The 20711-nt window shown below is 39.7% G+C and overlaps 3 protein-coding genes across 3 annotated transcripts; all 3 read right to left on the reverse strand.

Moving 5' to 3' along the window:
- Positions 1–300: 300 nt before the first annotated feature.
- On the reverse strand, positions 301–10881 carry api5 (apoptosis inhibitor 5). The gene is made up of 14 exons (XM_072386346.1): positions 10565–10881; positions 9465–9626; positions 7409–7502; positions 7248–7313; positions 6931–7082; positions 6482–6688; positions 6226–6330; positions 5135–5224; positions 4753–4934; positions 4499–4592; positions 4341–4397; positions 1987–2066; positions 1711–1853; positions 301–969 (listed from the first exon to the last, which is right to left on the reverse strand). Exons 1-14 carry the CDS (start codon positions 10634–10636, stop codon positions 890–892), a joined length of 1584 nt encoding a protein of 527 aa, XP_072242447.1. The 5' UTR covers positions 10637–10881; the 3' UTR covers positions 301–889.
- Positions 10882–11865: 984 nt separating this feature from the next.
- samm50 (SAMM50 sorting and assembly machinery component) lies at positions 11866–18344 on the reverse strand. The gene is made up of 15 exons (XM_072386347.1): positions 18207–18344; positions 17321–17431; positions 17085–17186; positions 16896–16983; positions 16111–16217; positions 15782–15912; positions 15329–15416; positions 14766–14894; positions 14439–14510; positions 14271–14357; positions 13966–14036; positions 12988–13055; positions 12756–12902; positions 12407–12548; positions 11866–12002 (listed from the first exon to the last, which is right to left on the reverse strand). Exons 1-15 carry the CDS (start codon positions 18225–18227, stop codon positions 11957–11959), a joined length of 1410 nt encoding a protein of 469 aa, XP_072242448.1. The 5' UTR covers positions 18228–18344; the 3' UTR covers positions 11866–11956.
- A 107-nt stretch (positions 18345–18451) lies between these two features.
- Positions 18452–20689, reverse strand: efcab10 (EF-hand calcium binding domain 10). The gene is made up of 4 exons (XM_072386348.1): positions 20269–20689; positions 19519–19683; positions 19311–19401; positions 18452–19219 (listed from the first exon to the last, which is right to left on the reverse strand). The coding sequence occupies exons 1-4, from the start codon at positions 20369–20371 to the stop codon at positions 19174–19176; spliced, it is 405 nt and encodes a 134-aa protein (XP_072242449.1). The 5' UTR covers positions 20372–20689; the 3' UTR covers positions 18452–19173.
- Between the last annotated feature and the right edge of the window lie 22 nt (positions 20690–20711).

Here is a 20711-nt window from a genome sequence, read left to right on the forward strand (position 1 = left end):
TCTAAATGTAGATGCCATGTTGTGAGCTAAAATGATCCTTTCTCCACTCTGGTATGGCACACATACAGGGGAGTTTATATAGAAAAATTGGAAAGGAAATACAGGAAGATAACTATGACGAATGGAATTAACATGTGGGTGAGGGACTGAACGGGAAATAGGCAAATTTAGAAAATGTTTTCGATGTCGGAGTCAGGTTTTGTGTCAAGATTGAAAGGAAAGTAGAAACAGCAACAAAGTCGAGCTGTGGGATGTTGATCCCGGATGGAAGTTGTACACAAACCAGTAAGAGACAAAAGATTCTCCTTCCAGACAAGTTTATGATAAAAATCCAATGAAACAGTATCATTGATTCATACAAAGTAGCATAGTCAGCCAATTCAAATTAAGCTCAGATAAAAAAAAAACCTAAAAAAAAAAAAAACGACAAGATTAAATAAAAAGGTAGAAATGGGTGCATTAATAAACATGTTGCAAAACAAGAGGATCTTCATCTTTTCCTACAGCTATCTGACGAAAATATCAGTTACAACATGGCGGGTTTTTTTCTTCCACAAAAATACACAGAATCGTTTAAAATTTCAAAGGTTAAACCAAAAAAAAACAGCAACACACATTTATATTAGCTATCACCTTGGCTGAGAGGAACACAGAGTAAATATTGAAATGGCCGGTAGAAAAGTTGACGCCTGTTTGATATTCTGACGACAGGAAATCAAACTTTCACCCCCAAAACACAAACAAAAAGTAAAATCTTTTTGTGCAAGTGTAAGTAGTTGGTTTACAAAAAAAAAAAAAAAAAAAAAAGTAGATGACAAATAGTCCATCTCAGTGAGGAAAATATCCTGGTGTGATGCAGTTCGATGAGCAATATGTACACTACTGTGTTTCAGTAGATTCGGCCTCTGCTCCTGTTGCCCCTGGTGCCGAAGCCTCGTCCTCGGCCGCCCCTGAAGCCTCCGCGCTGCTCTGAGGAGACAAATTGGCAAAATTTAGTAAAAAATATGTCAGACTTGTATTGTAAAAAAAAAAAAGAAAAAAAAAGTGGTATCCTGTAGAGACTGTGCTGCAGCTGACAAACAAGTGCTGTAATAAGTGCTCTGGAGTGAACAAACTGCAATAAAGAAGGAAGGTTGAGTTCAATGAATGTTCATGTTGTAGGACAAAAGACAACACAGCCTCTACACGACACTCAAGTGTCTTGTTCTGGTTTCTTCAGCTTCACTGAAATAAGGAACAGACCAGGAGATCAGTCCTGCCCACAACAATAGCCCAAGCAATGACCATTTATAATCACAATTGACTTATTTATTTGTACTGCAATACTAGAATTTCACTCGAAGAATAATTTATCATTCAATCCAGTAAAGTCAGTTTGACATGACCAGTCATTCCTTTGTAATGTCAGATCATGAATCAGGAGGACTCAGTGAACCTGACTTTTCTATCGCCACAATCGCATTTCATCACCCTCACCTGTAAATATCTATCTGGCAACGTGATGTGTTCAATAATCCTACAGAGCAAAGGTGTACAAAACGGAGATGTAGAGATTAGAGCTGCCATTTGTAACCATTTAACTGAATTCAAACCCACTGTAACTTCTGATGGTATTGACCAAATTAAAGATGAGTGAAAGTCTGATGTGGATTATGAAATTAGGAATTAAAAGATGACAATAAACAGAAAAAGGCGCCACCGTATCCTTACCGTAGTTAAAGTTGCCTATGGAGGCGCTGTACTTTCCACTGGGGGGATTGTAAATTTGTCGTGCGTCCCTTCGGGGCAAAGCAGGGATCTGTTTTTTTGTGCTTCCACTGGATCCCATCTCTTCACCTGATGGACGCTTGGGCCTACAAACAAAAGTTGGTAAAGACCAATAAGCGAATGCAGAGAGCAACTGAATGGTGCCTGGCTGCTAAGTTAAGGACTTTTCATCTCCTCCAAACAGAGGGGAAAACTGGTGAAAAGTGGGAGCTGACTTACGCGACTGCCTCCGTCTTCTGGACAGGTTTCCAGGACAGAGTGACTGTGCTCTTGTATGATGGAGGGTTGTGGAAGAGATCCTGAAGTGAAAATAAATGTGAAAACATAAATAATTCAGTTTATTCACAGAGGGAATATAAACATTTTAAAATAGTTTCGACATTATAATACATTGTTGAAAGCGAAAATTTTACTTTTTATTTTTACAATCTTCCTTCAGGGAATGTATGCAAGCTTTAGTTTGTTAGTTATTAACCTGTAAAGTTTATTTTTGTTTAGATCGTTGCTATGGTGGTTACTAAGGACGCCACTATTGCTGTAGCTTTCGTAAACGTCATGTTAATCACCATCGGCTACTTTTTTGTTTGTTTGTTTTAATTTGCTTTTATTCCAGCTTCGCTGCTGAAACGCGCTATAATGGAAATACACGCAGGCAACGGAGAAATAAGTTTGTTTTGGATGAACAACAGCGCACCCTGAAAGATCACTGCCCACTGACATCTTCTGCATCGAATCGGAGCGCCATGGCGAATGGAGAGAGCCGGAATAATTATATTTACAGAAGGATGTACTCACGGACAGCTAATATATAAGCACAGACGTTCAGTCCACACAGTTACGAATATTAGGGATGTGCGCGGTGGGTCGCAGAGGAACCCAGTGCACTCTTGAGGAGTGCCTATGATGATGAAGTTCAATTCACACAGGAAACCATGACTTAGCTTTAAGGGATCTCTCAGAACATAAGAAAGCCGCCTTTAACTGTTACTGGGCGCTCACGTCAAAAGCAACAAAATCGCTTGTGGTCGCTCACACCAAAAGCGACTTGAGCGACCAAAGGGGCGGGTCATTCAAACAGCGGGCATATATAATAATCCATCTATACATCGGTTCCCTCTTTCACCATGGACCGCACTCTGGGCAGCCCTCTTTGTGTTGCATCTGCATATTTGCGATGGAAACTCAGGGCCCGTTGCAGTCGGTCCATCTGGGTCCATAACGTCCTGAGAAACAGTCCTCTCCACGGAGAATTTCTCCGGCTCATTCAGGAGCTCTGCTTTGATGATGTTTGGTTCCAGCGCTATTGGTGCTATCAAGCATCTTTTTTTTTTTTTATCGTCTCTGTAGACAAACAGGCTTGTATCACACAGCTCTGGGAAACCGGAGACTGCAATGATTAATTCCTCCTCCATTGTTTTCCTCTCTTTCTGCCTTTGGAATCCAGATCGGGCCACAATTGGCTGTCGCCGCCATCGCGCCACTGCTCATTTGCATAAAGTCTCTCTCAACTGTCGACGCCTCGGTCAAGTTGTTCATCGTACTTTGAAAATGAATGGCAGCTGGCCGCCGCGGTGGCTCAAGTCACTTTTGGTGCGAGCGCCCTATTAGTTTCGAGTGGCTGAAAACTGGCCAGAGCAATGCATTTTAAAAGGAGTCCCAGCTGATAAGACTTATAGGCTTTAATATGTTGTAATTACCCTTTGATACAAAATATGTTGTAAATATATGAAATACATATGACATTTAATAGGCAACAGAGGAAGTAAACGATACACCGCAGCTTTCCTAAATAACAGATGGAGCAAATAAAGCTTTCTGACTAACCACAGTTGTTCTTTCACCATGTCTTTCCTGATTTATTTGATACCTTATTTAACTTGTGTTAAAAGGAAAGAGTTCACACATGTTGCTTGTTGTTACGAGTCTACAACTACACATCATGCCATCATCGCTCCCCATGGGAACAGGAGCTCAAGCATACACAGCAGCTCCTTGTTGTATCCCAAGAGTATCCCCCTTTTTTTTTTTTTAAATGACCATGACTTTGCTCACTGCTAGCCATGAGCAGTCTGAGAGCTAGCCGACTGACTGAAAGTCATGTTTGACACAAAACATCTGTAGCAGTTGTGTCCATTCCCTTTTTCCCCTTAATCTTTTCTTCACCTCTTTGCTGCCTTCAGGTTCAAACTGAAAAACGTTGAATGGAAGTTATACTGTAATGAGCTATTTGGGGGAGGAGGACCCATCTAACGTCACTAATACGCAACGTAAACAATAGTGACGGAGTACAGGTGAAAGATTTTTCTCCAGTACTATTTAAAAAAAATAAATAAGAGTTAACTTTTTTCAACAGCACAACTACATATTGTGAAAGCCAATGCTAATCTAATTAGCTACAAGTAATTTCAGTCAGGCTTCCATTTAACCTAACAGTTGCCAACCAACTTAATGGCAACTATATGTATTCATATAGCTCATATTTTGTGTTTATTTAAGACAAAATTATACCGGTGACCATTGTTAAGAAAAGAAATATTCCTATTTTGTGCCTGGTCCCTTTCCAAGGTCCTTACCTTGATGAGGATGTTGATGTTGTTTGTGATCTTGAGGGCCACCACTTTGATCTTGTTCTGTTTAGATAGAGAAGACATGTTGGACGTGTTTAAAATGAACAGAATGATCAGTGAAGTCTCTGCTTTAGCTGAGCAATATGTCATCAGCAGTCGTTTACCTCTTCGGTCTTGAGAGCATCTCCGGTCTTTCCTTGCAGTGCGACTCGCAGTTGTCTGATGTAAACCTGTAGGCCTCTGGCAAAATACTGTAGCCTGTTTGAACCCAAAGCACATCCAATTCCACATTAAGTGGCCACTTTCAGACAAAACGACTAATGTAATCTTTTCTGAAGACCAAGATCTGATGTCGCATTTCAAAACACACAAAAAGAATAAATCAAAGTTTGATTCACTCATTGTCATAATCACTCACCTGATCTTAAAGTCCTTGACGCGCTCGGCATCCACTTTGTCGAGCAGGAAGTCTGGCAGCTTCTTGCCAAGCTGGTGGAAGCTGAATAGGAGACACTCTACATAGCTGAACTGCAGTTTGGGCTCCTCACTTGCTGAATTCTCACCATTTTCAACCTCCTCTGGAGGCAGTGGCATGAACTCCTAAACCGGAAGAAGAAACAAAAAACAAAACATTTAATATATACAGTAAATAAAAGAGCCAGCCCATGACATATTCTCATTACTCTAAATCCCCCCTATTTTGATGCTAGAAGGGGATATCTGTAAACATGCAAGTAAAACCCCGAAGCAACAAAATCTCTAACTATCAATCTTGATTTTTTTTTTTACAGCTTGCTTACCAGCAGCTTGGTGAACATCATGGTGAGGTTGGACTCGAGCTTGTCCATGTCTCCACAGAACGGACTCATCTCAGCCAGCAGCTTCAGCACCTACAAACAGACACATGCACATCTTAGCAGATCTTTTTGGGAAGTAGAGTATATAATGCATCTTGCGAAGGAGAAACTGCGTTACATGGTGCTGACTTACAAACCCGTTAACAACATGCATTTGGCTTGCGCCGCTGACAGGTGGCTGCCACGCTGACTCTGTTTACTACTAGAACCGCTCACCAAATGTCACACATTAGGAGTACCGACCTCATACTAGTAGCCATACTTCTCAAGCCTCTCAGTGCTGAGTCAGGCAGAATAAATCCAATTTTATTTATTTATTTTTTGTAATGGCATACTTGCTGGTAATTGTTGATGTAGAGTATACAATAGAGGATGTTCCAATTAGAACTGATCACTAGAAGCAGCCTACATCGATTACAGTCTAGCTGAAGTCTTTGAGTCAGTACACATATAATAATCTAACCTTTATCATCACTGTGTATTAAGTGCTAATATTATCAGATGAGAAAAAATTAATTGACAGACAAGATGTGCACCACATTCAACTAAAGAATCGTGAATGTGAAAGAAGCATTGCTTGGGTAATGACTGGATTTCACCCAGCACGTCAGGTTAGTGGACCCCTCATGTGCATTACTCAAAAGCTGTTTTTGTGGAAGTTTTTTTTATAACATTTTCAGTAGGATACAAATTAAGTGGAGACAAATTCTTCTCTTCAGCTAAATAACATATACGGGGCAACATCTCACTAAAATTTCTCTTTAGCATCAATAAACAGACACTGAAAATGAGATAAACTACAATGTGGCAGGAGGCACACAGAGGTGGAATTCTAAAAAAAAGGAACAGAAACCATAATAAGAGTTAACTGTGGAAAAATGGAAAAACACTAAAAATGGCATTAAATCTTATAACAACTGCACGTTATAGCAGACACGATAGTTCAATGGATAGAACTGATCTTACAATCTAAACTTGTTTAAAGAGCAAGGGCCTTTACAAGCCAGTCATCTACTGTGAAAAGGGTAACTCACCTCCAACTGAATGTCCAGCTCAGCCACAGGACTTGTCAGGGTGCTGAGGTTGGGCAGGACGTGTTCACAGAAGTAGGAGACGAAACGGGTGGAATGGACATTTTTCTACAAAACAGAGACAACCGTGTTTCATCCAAGCTTACACGTGCTTATCTCTCATCATTACAGTCTTTTTACAACATGTAACTCCCAACTAAGCTTCAATTGTGCCTTTAAACATTATTATTATTAGTTGGGCGTATCTGGCTCTACTCACAGAGAACAGCGGCAGGGCTTGGCGTGTGCACTGCAGGAGGCGGTCCACAGTGTCTGGGTCTGCTGGGTTGAGGGCTTGCTCCAGGTCAGCCTGCTCCACCACAAGCTCCACAAGCTGCTGTCGCCCATTTACGGTCTGCAGCACCCGCAAACCCGACACCACACGCATCAGAAGCACAAACTCCTCTCCGGTCACATCCTCCATCACCTGATGAGGCAACAGGGGAGAGGAATTCTCTATCAATCTGGGCTCTTGTCTGTGCTTGCACACATAGACCAACATCCACCAAATGCAGACCTCTCTTAGTCCACTGTGGCAAAGTCGGCTTTTTTCTTAAAGGGCAGCACCAGGCCGTTTGAGTTTCACCCAGTATAATTCACTCAAAATAAATGTACACCAATTAAATCTATTATCAAAGATCACTAATAAATTCTACCCCATTTACAAACCTTCTTCGTCTCTGTGAAGACGTACTCATCCACCTCCTTTGTCATGACATCCTCCGTTAGAGTTTTCAGCTTGGTGGAAAGAAACTTGATGGCCCTTTCTCGCACAATGTCTTCACCCTGGAGGATCTGAGAGAACAGGCCTCCAAGAGTACCTGGATTAATAAAAGAATTAAAAAAGGTAGATTGGATAACTTCTTTAATTAAATAAATCTTCCAAATATAGCTCTGTGATGGATAAAATATTAGGCAAAGTAATTATTTCTTTCACAAAAAAACAAACATGCAAAACATCAACAGGAGGGGGAAGCAACACTTACCCTTGGCATCCATCTTGAAGATAGAAATCAGTGCTACATTAACTTGGTTGAACTCTGCCGTATCATCTGGAAACACAACCATATCCAGAAATAACTACTACTGCTCAGCCATCAGCCATGTGACCCACCGAATGATATATGGGAGCCAAAACGTTTAATACCTGTCTGAAGGAGCTGGGTGAGAATATCTGCAACCCTGCAGATGTTCTCACCAGTTGCAAACCGTGGAAGCTCCTTAATGGCCTGTCGTCGAATCTAGACAAAGAAACACAGAGAGCATTTTATGAAGAAATAAAAAAGGACTTGTGGGTTACATCACAGGTAGGAAAATCATAAACAAACTCATCCCAACAACTTGTCGTGTTGCCACAAGGGCTGCCACGAATAGGTTGACTATTAAATTGCAATATCTGTAAAGCAGAATTAGCCTTCCACGGCAGCACAACGACGATGCACAAGCACCTGAAAAGGAAGCATGTTGTTGTGACTGATTGTGAAGAGGGACTGTCATCTTGGTAAGCTAACTGGCTAGTTAGCTGCTAAAATTAGTGTAAAAACAGAGAGTTAACTTGCTACTTACTCATATTGATAGCTGTAAACGTTAACATTAGCAATTTATGATTGGATTAATTAGCCTTAGCACACATATTTCATGTTTCCTGTAACGTTATAACAGTGATGTGTTTGAATAGAAATGCTAATGTTCTCTAACATTATATTTCAGTGCTAAAAAAGTATGTTCATCTTCAATGGACGGCTTTGTTATAAAGCTAGCGACATGCACACCTCAGCAAGCAAATGTCCTGACTGAGTCCATACTGAACATGTTGGTGTTATAGTTGAGTCAATGAGAACAAAACTTTTTGTGAATAATTCCTTAGTTTCAGGTGCTCATTTGATTTAAATGCAGCTATGTTTGATGCCAGAGACAAATGAAGGAAAGAAAAACCTAAAAAATAAACAAAAACCATAAGTATTTATTTTTGTGTGTTTGCTACACAGTTAAATAATTGTTTTGTTGCAACAAGCTGCATATTTCATCAAAGGGTTAATGATAACTATGATATTAATTGTCTTTTTTTTTTTAGTTAGCATATACCTAAAACACTCCAAGCTGAAAGCTAACGATGGTTATATAAGAGCAGCTGCATCCTGATGCAATAATCTGTATGTTTTACATTCAATATACGTATGATCCGATTAGTCGACTAATCGAAAAAAAAAAAAAAAAACGGTGATTAGTCGACTACTAAAATAATCGTTTGTGGCAGCCCGAGTTGCCACAAGCTCAATAACCGTTTCTCAATGTATAAAATGAGCGATGATGAGACATGGAACTTAAACATCCGACCCCTTTTAAATTAAACACATTTGTCTTCAATCTGCATACAGTGTCCAAGGATGCCAGAAGCTTTGCTGTTAGCAGGAAAGGTCACTTGTTAACACTCAGATGCTGCTCTAGATCACTACTACAGTCATCACACATGACCACCAAAGATGTTCGGGAAAATGTGCAGAAAATTTGACCTAATCTTTTTTCCGCAGCTGCTGTTCACACGAGCACATCAGTGGGAGGCTTTCTGCTGAAGATGCGCCCTCCCAGCAGGGAATGCAAGGGAGGGGGCTCAGGAGAATGTGTGTCCAGAGTGCACAGGAGACAGTACATGTTACACTGTGTTGAGAATAGCAGATGAGGTTCCTCACTGGGTCCATATGATTAGCAGGGAGCGAGTGGTCAGCAGCATCAGCAGAAAAGACAAACTCTCACCTGCACACCTCCCCACATGTTATTGTCTCAGCAAAATTTGTTAACTTGGTGTGTTGCGCACATATAAATTTTGTTGTAATTCTTAAACTGTGACAGAGGAAACTACATATGACATCTAAGCTATTCCAAAAAAAGTAAGCACAGGCTGCTGTGGTTTAAGAGAGGAATATAATGTAGAAGATATCAGGTGTCAAATTATGATACATTCTCATTATTTCACTAAACTCTTAAATATATGTTATATTGTCAAAAAGATGAGTAAATTTAGAAACATCATTATATGACAAATCAGAGGCTGTGTGGTCAGTATCGACAGAACCAGCTTCAATCAGATCAGCGCACCGTTAATCTAGAACCTTTAATTCAACCCTGACAAGCCTAATGAAACAGTCAAACTGCCACTGACAATGGTTAAGCACCTAGGAACATCAGTTTTGTTTGGTACTTACAGACACATCTTCGTCCTCACAGAGATCAAGCTGGGCATTAATGGCTAAATCAGCCAGTTCTGGAAAGCTGCTGAAGAATTTAGGAATAAACTGCGCTGCCAGTCGCTTCTCCTTCGGACCACCCTTCACGCCATTCAGGATTACTTGGTAGGCATCTTTGTGCTGCAGAATAAAGGGGAAGCAAAACAGTGAGGACGTTTGGCATTATATGCTGGACCTGGAGCTCACATGATAATATGGAATATATCTTGTAGCAACAAATGTAAACTTGTAGACCAAACAACAGGTTTACATCAGTAGATCTATTTATGTAGAAAACTCAGTCCAATGCAGTTAATTTGCAGATAAGTGTCAGGTTGATAATTGTGGAGAATATTTATAAGAAAGTGAAAAACAGCTGTATCCTGTCCTGTCTGCTTCTGAAAGCAGCATAAAACAGATTAAAAGAAAATATCTCATGATCAGTTTCATTATCGATTTTATTATTTGAGCTTAAAAACTCAACACGAAAAGAATGTGTGCATTTTTAATTCCTTTACAAATCATTAAAGTATCAAGGCTGATAATTGATAAAACCGTGAAAAATGTTCCAGATCGTCTTACCAAGCCGAAACTAAAGGTGGGGGGGTCGTTTTTATTTTAAACAATACCTTGACTAGCACTGCTTACAACTTGCAAGTGTTAACTGCAACTCATCCGAGAGTGAGATGTGAGGTAAAGTCTGTCATATTTGTAATGCACCGCGAACTAACGAGTTGATCACTCCAAATGTTTCCATTGCAAGTAGGACATCTTCAATGAAAATTGTCGCGGTGGGTTTCATAAAACAAGCAAAACCAAATTAAACAAATAGTTACTTGCGTGGTTTAAATTTAAAAAAAATAATCTCACGGGTTCACTCTGTACCGTCTGTCGTTAGGGTCGCCATACCGAGGCTATCAACATTAGCCTTTCCACTACTGTAGCTAGCTGCAGCTAGCCTTGCACGCACAATGTTATGAAATCAGATTTGTTAAAAGTAAAGTATGTTACTGAGGCCAATATAAACAACGTTCACATTTAAACCGCGTTTAAAACGGAGCAAGCTGGTCTTTCTTTACCTGGCTGAGGTTGTCCTTAGCATCAGCAAGGACCCCGTAGCTTCGATAGAGATCCTCGATGGTGACCGCCATCAGCGTGTGTCCAAGTGCCTGCCGCTCTCAGAGAAGACCGCTGATTGAACCTCAGAAGGAATCCCCTGTCTGCTCGCTTTGATTCAGCTTCACACGACGACAGAACGAACAACACTGTGTTATCAAGTACTATGTTGTGTGTAAAGGGGACGGGGAGATGCAATTTCGAAAAGCCAGTGAATGAACAGCTCTTGCGCTCCGTTTTCCCGCAATGTTACCTGGCGTGCAGGCTACGATGCTACGGAACAATGTGCACTGAGCATGCGCTTGTTTAGTCAATCGAGCGGAGAGTCACGGTGCACGTGACTCCAGCGTGCGCCTGATTGATGCGCAGTGAGACAATGAAGACCGTTAAAAGCGACGTGCTCACAGATGCGTGTGCTTGCAAATGCTTAAAATTACTGTAGCCTTCTATACTAATTTGTATTCTATCACATTTTCAGCCCCCTACATGTTCATATAATCACTCATAGTCATGTTTTTGCTTTGCTGTACTAAAAAAGAAGCCAATATATGTGAACCAAAGCCAACTCAAATTTAACTCTGCACAATCTCAATAATATTTTAGACAGACCTCTCGACCCCTTCGAAAAAGATATGTTAATCATGAATGACACTCAAAAAAATGCATTGACTAAGCCAACAAATTACTTTTGTCATGCACAAAATAACACCAGGTGTAAAAACAACAAAGTAAACCCAGAAAGGTTGTCTTGCAAGAATTCCCAACTCTACTAAAGACTGCAAGTTGAGCAACTAGTTCAACATTGTATGAATGACACTATTCACTTAATGTTTTCATTATCCTCGGTACCTAATATCATTTAAAGATAGAAAACAGAAAAACAACAACTGTCTCAGATCTTAGGTACCTGACGTGGAATGGTAATAGAAATACTCCTGTAGTGGAAATGACCTCATGGGCTCAGGAATACATCCACAAATAAAAGTTAAAATTCTATCATACAATGACAAACAAAAAAAAAATCATATAAACAATATGCATACACACAATTATATTTCCTGGGTTCAATCTGGATTAGGACAAAGTTATTGATCAACTTTTAAAACATCAGTCTTTACATTCAGAGCATCGTTCTTCATATTTATAATGTTCCTGATACAGTATTTTGAACGCATACCAGTGTTAAATAAGTACCCATCTGGTGGCAGACTCAATGCCTTCACCTTCACAGAAAATGATAAGAAAGAAGCATCACAATCGTAACCTGGCTGACTGGCTTTTATTGAATGAACATGTTTCAACAACAACTCTGTACAATTTCCTCTTCCAATAATATGGGTAACAGAAACGGGATTTCACAAGAATCGGATTCCTGCTCCAAACTGGACCCCATCACATATCCTGCAAGAGAAATAGACAATATTTCTGAAATCAAAATCAAAGCGAGCCAAGAATCAGCTAATAGCTCAAATTATCTGACCCTCCTATCCATTTACTTTCAACGAGTATGTGTGTCAAAGATTTTTACTGGAACTCTATATAAGGAATAGTCTGAGAGTACATAAGTTCCATTATCATTTGCATCTTCATGATTATAAATACAAAGTGTATATCAAATGTCACGCTTATCAGTTTTGATTAAGAAACACACAGACGCTGGTTATTTATCACATCTGGAACTGCTAAGATACATTTCTAACAATTTATTCATCTTCAATTGTAACTTTATTATTGCTTAAAGATAGATCTAATGTGTGTAATTCACAATCTGCTTAGTTGACACTGGGTAACCCAACCACCAATACCTGTCTCCACTCTGGACTCCCATGGGAATGCAGTAATTGAGTTCCAGTCTGGCAATGTTCCCCAAACGCAGTACAATGCCCAGTCCATATGACCAACGGATGCATTCTGCCAGTTTCTTCAAATGTGCATGAGGACCCTCACCTGGGGAAAAACCTCATGTCAGCACATCCAAACAGAAAACAAGGCCAGATGTCTGTGTGCATGATTTGAGATTTGCTTTGTCCAATAAACATAAATCTTCCAAACGTGAACTCGGGCTACATTATTTTAATTAGATTTAACTGTCGAGACACGATCCACGAAACCTATAATCTATAATTAGTGCTCTTTATGTTCTCAACTTCTCACCGTAGTTGAGGTTACAAAGGTTTCCCGCATTGAGGAAGAAATGGGTTCTGAAGAGGTCACCAAAGCCTGACCTGCCTGGTCTGAAGGGCAGAGGTGTGTAGAGGTGGAGCCCTCCAGCCCAGTAGGCCTCTCCTCCAAGGTAGTCACCTGCCATGCAAGTACTGTCAATATCAAAGCCTTTCGATAAATGACCAAACTTCAATAGAATTACTTATCCAAAGTCATGTCTCACCATCACTCTGCGGGCCCATACTGTACATACTGAATCCCCTGATACTGGTGGGGCCACCAAGATAGAACCTGCAAGTTCGACAAAGATACCAAACAATACAGTTCAGAGCCTTTTATTCAATTAGTGCTGCTTTTGTTTTGTTTTTCTTGTTTTATGACTACAATCAACTGCTTTTCAAATTGTAAGGTGCACCTAAAGACAATTAAATGGAAATTATTTGATGCACATTAATTCTGTCTAATATGAATTAGAACTCTGAGAGAATATTTGATAGTTTTGTATAGTCAAATTCCTTTTAGCACGCTGGGTGGCATTCTTCTTTAATAGGACAGTATAAAGGGAAATCCTGAAGCATGGTGTGTTGCATGTCAGGGGACGTGTCTAGTTTGACAATGCATGGTGTCTGCAGATACATACCACTGGCTCTATATTAGTCGAGCTACATAACAGCGTAAATGATGAAGTTATCTGGGTGCAACATCAGCTACCAGTAAGAAATAAATCAGAAAAGACAGAGAAATGCTCTAAGCGCTGCACCACTGATATCAGCAGCATGCATCAATTGAATTTGCTGACAAACATGTTTATGATATAAATATGTTCATACTTGGTGACTTTCACTCTCTAATGACACTACCCTCCATGTCCACAGTAAGTGAATGCCTCATCATACATGTCAAAGCAAAAAGATGCTTGAAATTCGGTTAAAACAGAACTTGCCTTAGAAACTGTTTGTCAGTGCCCAGATAACACAATTTTATCCATCTTTAAATCCACTTGAGTGTGTAGAAAGTGCAAATACTAAATCGAAAATACATAACAACTGGCAAATTTGCTAAAAAAATTTAACTTTGGGCAAAAAAGCAGACTAAAGTGGTGTTGATTTTGTGTGAAAACCTCTAGTGTACTTATCCCATTAAAATCAAGGTGGCCTCTACATTAGTAAAGTTTATAGTCCGGTGCAGTGCATTTCTGTACCTGTCTGCTATGCATGTTGGCTTTTCACCAAGAGGTAGAAGCAAGCCACCCCACATTGAGGCAGAAAGGATCTGTAGGAAAAAGATAAAGGTTTTAATGTTGACTTGTGTACAGACTGATAACAAAACATACCAAATAAAAATACATTACTTTTTTTAACATTAAAAAGCAATAATAGCATATGGTTACATTTCTATTCGTACAAAACAGAACATTTCTATATCCTCTCATTGATAATCACACTCTGGCCCAATATACCTTTATTAAATAATGAAAGTGCTTTTTAATGACACAGAAAAACTCACCGAGTCCCAGAAGAGCGTTTTGTTGAGTTGCATCTCAAAATCCTCCTTCAGGAAACTAGCATCACCCCCGGTGTAGCCAGCAAGTTCCTACATAAACACAAGTGTCAGCTTTTCTAGGTATCTTATATAAAAAAAATCCCAATTTTCTTCTTTTTTTTGTAAACATACCTGATGAATCTTCAATAAACCACCTTTCCTGGGAAGGATGGAAGAGTTTCTGGTATCGATGACCATGGCATGCTGAAAGACAAAACGACACACTAAATATTGGTAAATGCTTGTGGGCGTCTTTTTGAAGATTTAGTCTTTTACCAATTTTCAACTTAATCAAAATTAACCATTTGCCATCTGTCCACAGGATATCAAAATTTGCTGTGTAAAAAAAAATTAATACTAGCTTTGTCATTTCAATTCCCTGACAGATGACATCATTAAACTGCATGGCAATTTCAGAGCTCAATGTAAAATATCCTGTGTAAAATAGAGGACAAATACCGAGAGGGAGGACTTAAGCGAATGGCCGCTCTCCTCACGGACGGCAAAAGAGGCAGTGTTGGCCAGACAGCCCAACTCTCTCCATACTCCTTCCCACTTCAGGGTTTGGCTGGTCTTCCACACAGGGAACTGTGGTTGATAAATTTCATTAAGACAGAAAGTTGTTACAGATCTCAAGCAGTAAATATGTATATGACATACAAAGGGTGATGAGAAATGATCTCCCTTACGATACAGGAAGACCAATGGTTCTGTCAAAGTCTTTGAAGGGCTTCTTTTAGTAACGATAGTCCCAACAATGCCAGATTAGTAAATATTGGCACACAACAGCAAGTCTAATACTAACTCCAAACTCTTTGTTTCTGAGGAACTCCAGCTTGGAGCTGGACTTCATGTCACACAACAGAACCTTTTCAAGCATGAGGTTAGGATTCTTTTCTACTCATTTCCACCCCCCACTCATGTCAGAACACAAAGAGGATAATGACAGAAGATATTTTCTTTACGGACACTAATTTAAATGCACAAAAAGTGGAAACAATGGGACTTAAAAAAGCATTTACACTCAGCTCTGCAGAGATGCCTCGATCCGTCTCTCTCAGTGAGCTCCATGGAAACTGACCTGTTACTTTGTACATATTGACGGAGACACTGAAAGCAAAAAGAAGAGGAAAGACAGGTTTACTGCTAGGATTCCTTTGTAATTTCAAGATACACCCTTGATAGTTTCTGCATAGATTGATCAAACATTAAGGGTAGAACCTAAAGTATCAAAAGTGCCGACTTCACCCATTAGGCAAAAGAGGAAGCCTTATGACAACTTCATATAAATGAGGATTTCTTGCTTGCACTACAAATTTCTGCCATTTTTCTACATTATTGCTAATCAGGATCAAAACCTTTGTGGATAGCAGTGGCAGCATTAGACTATCACCTGTATACATATGGGGAATGTGTGTCTAGATTTCATTCGACGTCAAAAACAAATCTGTTTAATGATGCTGTTATCATCTTACTTTCGTTCAAAGTTTCCTGGTTGGGGTTTAAAGAGGGACAAGCCATAGGATGTCTCTTTGGTTCCATAAGAGAACTGGAATGTCAGTTTTTCTGCCCGACCAAAAGTATTAGGTAGCTTTAAGCCGAGTACCTGTGATGAAAGAGAATCAGAACTGATCTGGCAATCCCAAATATTACATTTTCATTTAGAGGTAACCAAACTAATGCAACATATGTATGAAAAACACTGGGAAAAAAATTGTTGTGGGTTCTAAAAAGAAAAAAACTAAAAGGAAAGGATCTGAAAAGAAGAACAGTCTGTTGAAGCAGGACCCTTCACAGCACTCACCATGCTTCCTTCATTATTTCCAACCATAGTGTTGTAGCTGCCCGTCATACGTCTCAGCTCAGTGACCTCAAAGGTCACGTCAAGCCCGTTAGGAAGAGCATCTTTACCTAAAGACAACAGAAAACAAACCAATAGAATGTGAATGCAGAAAATTAATAACCTGCACAGTCTAAAGAAGTTCATTGCCTGGTCATTATGAAATTAGGTCAGCGTGCTACTTGAATATAATGAATGACCAGTTGCTTTGCTTTTTTTTTCATCAAAAGATTCTTTTTTTTTTTTCTGACGATATGGGCATATTCCAAAATGACAAAGCCAAGATTCATTAGTTTCAAATTGTAAACGAGTCATTCAAGAAGCATGAAACATGCCTTATACGTGGACTGGCCACCACTGGACCTTAACCCCATTCAGAATCTTTGGGATGGACTGGAGAAGACTTTACAGATGTCCGACATTCCCATCATTAATAAAGAAACTTATGACACTGATAACCTTTTGGAACAATGTCACAGTGAATGCATACTGTAATCCAGTGTTTCTCAATTCCGGTCCTCATGACCCACTGCCCTGCACGTTTTCGATGTTTCCCTCCTCCACCACACCTGATTCAAATGAATGGCTCCTTATCAGGCCACTGCAGAGCTTGACGACGAGCTGATCATTTGAATCAGGTGTGGTGAAGGAGGGAAACACCGAAAACGTGCAGGGCAGAGAAACACTGCTGTAATCAAAGCTAAAGGTGGACCAACAAAGTTCCCAGATGGCGCAGTGACTGACCGTACCTCGTGAGGTGTCAATAACAACTTCAACCTTTCTGAAGATACCAAGACGCAGCAGCTTCTGCCGGGCTTCGTGGGACTTCCGCATTACCTGTACAATAAAATAATCAATGTGTTGTTGCCAGTCGAGGCCTTCCACAAGAAGGCACTGAAAAAGCATTAATCGGTGCAGGCAAATTCATTTACGCTTACGTCAATCAAGTTTTTTGCTCTGAACACTTCCGCGATTTCATAAGTCAGCAGGTCTTCCTTGGTCCTTCCGAGTCCGTCTATGTGCACTCGTTGAACTACAACCTGAAAAACAAGAGGAAAACACAGCGCTAGAGACATTATGAACGCTCAAATAAAACAAGTGTTTATTTCATAGAAGAAAAGACAAAAAACAACAACATTCAGCTAATATATGTCTGAAACAACATAAATATTACATCTTTGTTTTCAAGAACTTCTTGCTTCGACTCCTGCTCAATCCCTGGAGCTTCGATGTCATCTGCTTGAACTCCTAATTCTGGCCCGTGCATGGGCAGAGGGTCCAGGCTCTGCAATACAAAACAAGAAAAGGGCATTTTAAAATGCCAAATGCCACATGGAGTGTTTTACAAAGCAAAGAGGAAGGGATGTTGAATGTAATTACAGAAGTTTTAACAGGACTAAAGTAGGGGAATATCTCATGGACCAAAGGAACAAAAACAGAGATAACACTGGTTTCTGATTCCGATTAAATTAACTTCATTTCAGTTTTAAATGTAATATGACATGCCCGTCTCCTGGCTATAGGCTAAACATTAGTAAACGGTGAAACACAAATTAGGATTAGGTTATTCATCTAACATGTTTCCAGAAAAAGAGTGAAGAGGACAATATTATATACTAATAATATAATTTACAAATATAATTTATTCTTTATATACAATAGCACTTGTGTGTCCAGTTGTATGAGCTCAGGAGCCTGTGGACAGCCTGGTACAAGATAATGGCACAACAGACTAGACCACAATAAACTATTGAATGCGGTAAACACAAGTTGCTTATACAGTGTGATGACTGCAGCACCGGCGAGGCGCCAACACGTTAGCTTCCATCAAATACTATTTGACTCGAGTCTAAACATTGCGTATTTACGTTAGATTTGACACAAATATGAGCTGGAAGTCTTTGTTGTTAGAGAGCTGAACGCCTAAGCCCAGTTGTGTCTCGTTGAAAGCAGTGCTGGGCCTTTCCTTGCAGTACAGCAGGCGCCCTGTCAGACATCTCACGCTGAGCATTCAGAGAGGTCAAAGTCACAGTTAACACGGTCACCGGACTTTTTCTTACCCTGGCATGGACGGTGCCCATGCTGAGCTCCGCACTGCGCTGTCCCGGAAAGTATTAGGGGAACTTTGCGTAGAAACAGGGCAAACTAATTTAACCTACAAGTCACCGGAGAGTGGCGAGGAAGCTCCGTATAAGGAGGCGGCCATGTCACTTCCTGACCACGCCCTCTGCTGGTGCGCATTCAACACACCGAGGCTGCACAAAGGAGAAAGTTAGAGGGATTTTTATTCAATAGTTAGATGTATTCCACCGTTTATACCTCTACTGTAATGGTTATGTTACAGAATTCCTATTATCCTAAACAATAAGAACAATTCTACACAGCAACATAGATGTTCATATAGAGATTATACTGTGTATAACAGGATCTACATTAGTGCTTTATTTTTGGCATTCCTTTTCTGGACATGTGATGCAACTTCATCACAAAATTGCAGTTGTTGTCCGTTTATTCACAAAAACAAAGTTACATATATGTTAATAACCAAATCACAACAGAAGGGTCATAAACTGTGACCAGGGAGAGCACTGTCTGATATTTCTATTTCTTTTGTAAAAAGATTACCAAGACCCTGGCACTGGAATTTAGCCTTCTAGATTTCCATGTCCTTTTTTTAACCAGGGTAAAGAGACCATAGAAGGTCTCCTGTGAGCATAACTCCCAGGAAGCTATAACTGTTTAAACCAGTAACAGAACAGCTTTTCAATGACAACTTGACCAGGATAGATAGTCCATTTACGTTTTTTGTTTTATTTCAGTATTAGAATAAGAATTCAAAAATCCTCTAACAGAGCTGCAACGGTGAGAAAGGATGCCTTCTGTTTTGACTTTGTAAAAAGCCCGATGCCAGAATCTAAATCAATTTAATGGCTACAATTCTACTCATTTTACAATCTCATTTTACTCAGCAGAGATCCAAGTGACATAACAGAACAGCTTTAAAAGAGTGGAATAAAACATCAAGGTTCAAAGCTGTGTATATGTAGCCGAATATCTCCGAAGCCCTTGCATCCTGTAAACGGGAAAATGAGATCAACGTTACATTCACAATATGCTGAACAAAAGCTACGGCATTCAGGTTCAATTTTACAAGCTGCTCTTACGCTTCTGTTTTGAACGTCTCATGCGATATTCTGTCTTCATTTACACCTTCAGGACATTCATTGATATCTTTTATGCCCAGTGTGGTCAGAGCTGTGGGGATAAAAGGTATTTGGAAAGATTTTTTTTTTTTTTTGGCACAACAGCACATTTGAACTATTATTTGTTTCACAGACAGAATGAACAGTACTAAAGGTGACCGGTACTCACCATGCTTGTACTGTGCAAAACTAATGTTTTTTTTATTGGCGGGGTCCAGTATCCCGAAGACTGCATCCAGGTCAGAGTTATTGAACACATTTGGGCCTTTCACACCACTTTGTTGGGAATCTTTGAGCTGCCCCAGCTGTTCGATAAGAAACTCTCTGGGATTTTCTGCATGACACAACCAGTATCAGTACACTAGGGAAGGAACGGCTCTGTAGTTAACAAGAGGTGACATTTCTTTAAGACATGTTTACAACTTTTTTTGAAAACAGTCAAGGGTAAAGACTCTTATTTAGCCAATTCATTATTTAGCTGATTAAAGCTAAGCGAGCTGTATGCGACTGACATATGATGAGGTATAGCTGCTTAAAACAGCTGCTATAGCAAGAATAGTACTGCAAACTACAAAAATGAGAACAAAGTTCATTCTATACCTTTCTAACGCGGTTTAAAACCATCAAATAATTAGTGTTAACAGCCATTAGGAAAAAAACTTTGCTTCAAAATTTAATAGTGAAATAGTTTTAACTGGCCAAGCAGTTTATCCAGTGATAGCTCTCTTCCTTAGCATCTATCACCAGAAGTGTTTAATGTAACACCAGCCTAAATTAGGTAGTTAGTTACAGAACAGCTAACCACCAGCCTCCATCATTTTAAAGCGAGCATCTTTGCTAGCTTGCTAGCTATAGCAAAACATTTTCCAATTCCATAACAGTAGAATGTTTTATCTGTAGAGACGAAATGAGCTCCAACCAGGTCTGTAAAAGAAAAGCATGCTGGTCAGGTTGTCCATCAGCTCGATAATTTTGTGTTTTTTGAGATATTCTGCAGCATCTTTCTCTCGCTGAGTCGCCATATTTTCCACTTCTGTTTAAACTTGTTGCTATGATACCGAGTCACGCGCGCTCAAACCGTCGTTTATACCGCGCGTCACCGCTTTCCGTCAATATTAACACAAACGACCAACCAATAACATGAAAAGTAACTGTAAGTAAATTGTCCCAGGGACAAACTGATGATAAAGGTGTGAGGTTGCTTAAGATAACGTGCAGTGACACGATTGCAGTGATACAATACAAAGAAAATGTTCGCATAATAACGGCTCTAATGTGTGCATATTTTGCATTTTGATTGACATAAATAATTTTTAAGAAGGATGGCTTAGAGTGAAACTTTAAATAATCAGCCATCTAATA

The sequence above is a fragment of the Leuresthes tenuis genome, unplaced genomic scaffold, assembly GCF_036924035.1.
Source record: "Leuresthes tenuis unplaced genomic scaffold, fLeuTen1.0.hap1 SCAF_5, whole genome shotgun sequence".
Classification (NCBI taxonomy): domain Eukaryota; kingdom Metazoa; phylum Chordata; class Actinopteri; order Atheriniformes; family Atherinopsidae; genus Leuresthes; species Leuresthes tenuis.

Bases quoted from the DNA above. Each gene is read 5' to 3' on its own strand.
- api5 (XM_072386346.1), bottom strand. From the start codon at position 10,636: ATGGCGGTCACCATCGAGGATCTCTATCGAAGCTACGGGGTCCTTGCT. The intron at 7,503-9,464 runs GTAAGTACCAAA...TTCTTTGTCTAG, and splicing joins GTGAGGACGAAGATGTGTCT to ATTCGACGACAGGCCATTAA. The intron at 4,398-4,498 runs GTAAACGACTGC...CTATCTAAACAG, and splicing joins ATGCTCTCAAGACCGAAGAG to AACAAGATCAAAGTGGTGGC.
- samm50 (XM_072386347.1), bottom strand. From the start codon at position 18,227: ATGGGCACCGTCCATGCCAGG. The intron at 16,984-17,084 runs GTAAGCGTAAAT...TTTATTGTACAG, and splicing joins GAGCAAAAAACTTGATTGAC to GTAATGCGGAAGTCCCACGA. The intron at 15,417-15,781 runs GTAAGATGATAA...TTTTGCTTTCAG, and splicing joins CCAGGAAACTTTGAACGAAA to TGTCTCCGTCAATATGTACA.
- efcab10 (XM_072386348.1), bottom strand. From the start codon at position 20,371: ATGGCGACTCAGCGAGAGAAAGATGCTGCAGAATATCTCAAAAAACAC. The intron at 19,684-20,268 runs GTTGGAGCTCAT...TGTGTCATGCAG, and splicing joins GCTTTTCTTTTACAGACCTG to AAAATCCCAGAGAGTTTCTT. The intron at 19,402-19,518 runs GTGAGTACCGGT...TTATCCCCACAG, and splicing joins TTTTGCACAGTACAAGCATG to CTCTGACCACACTGGGCATA.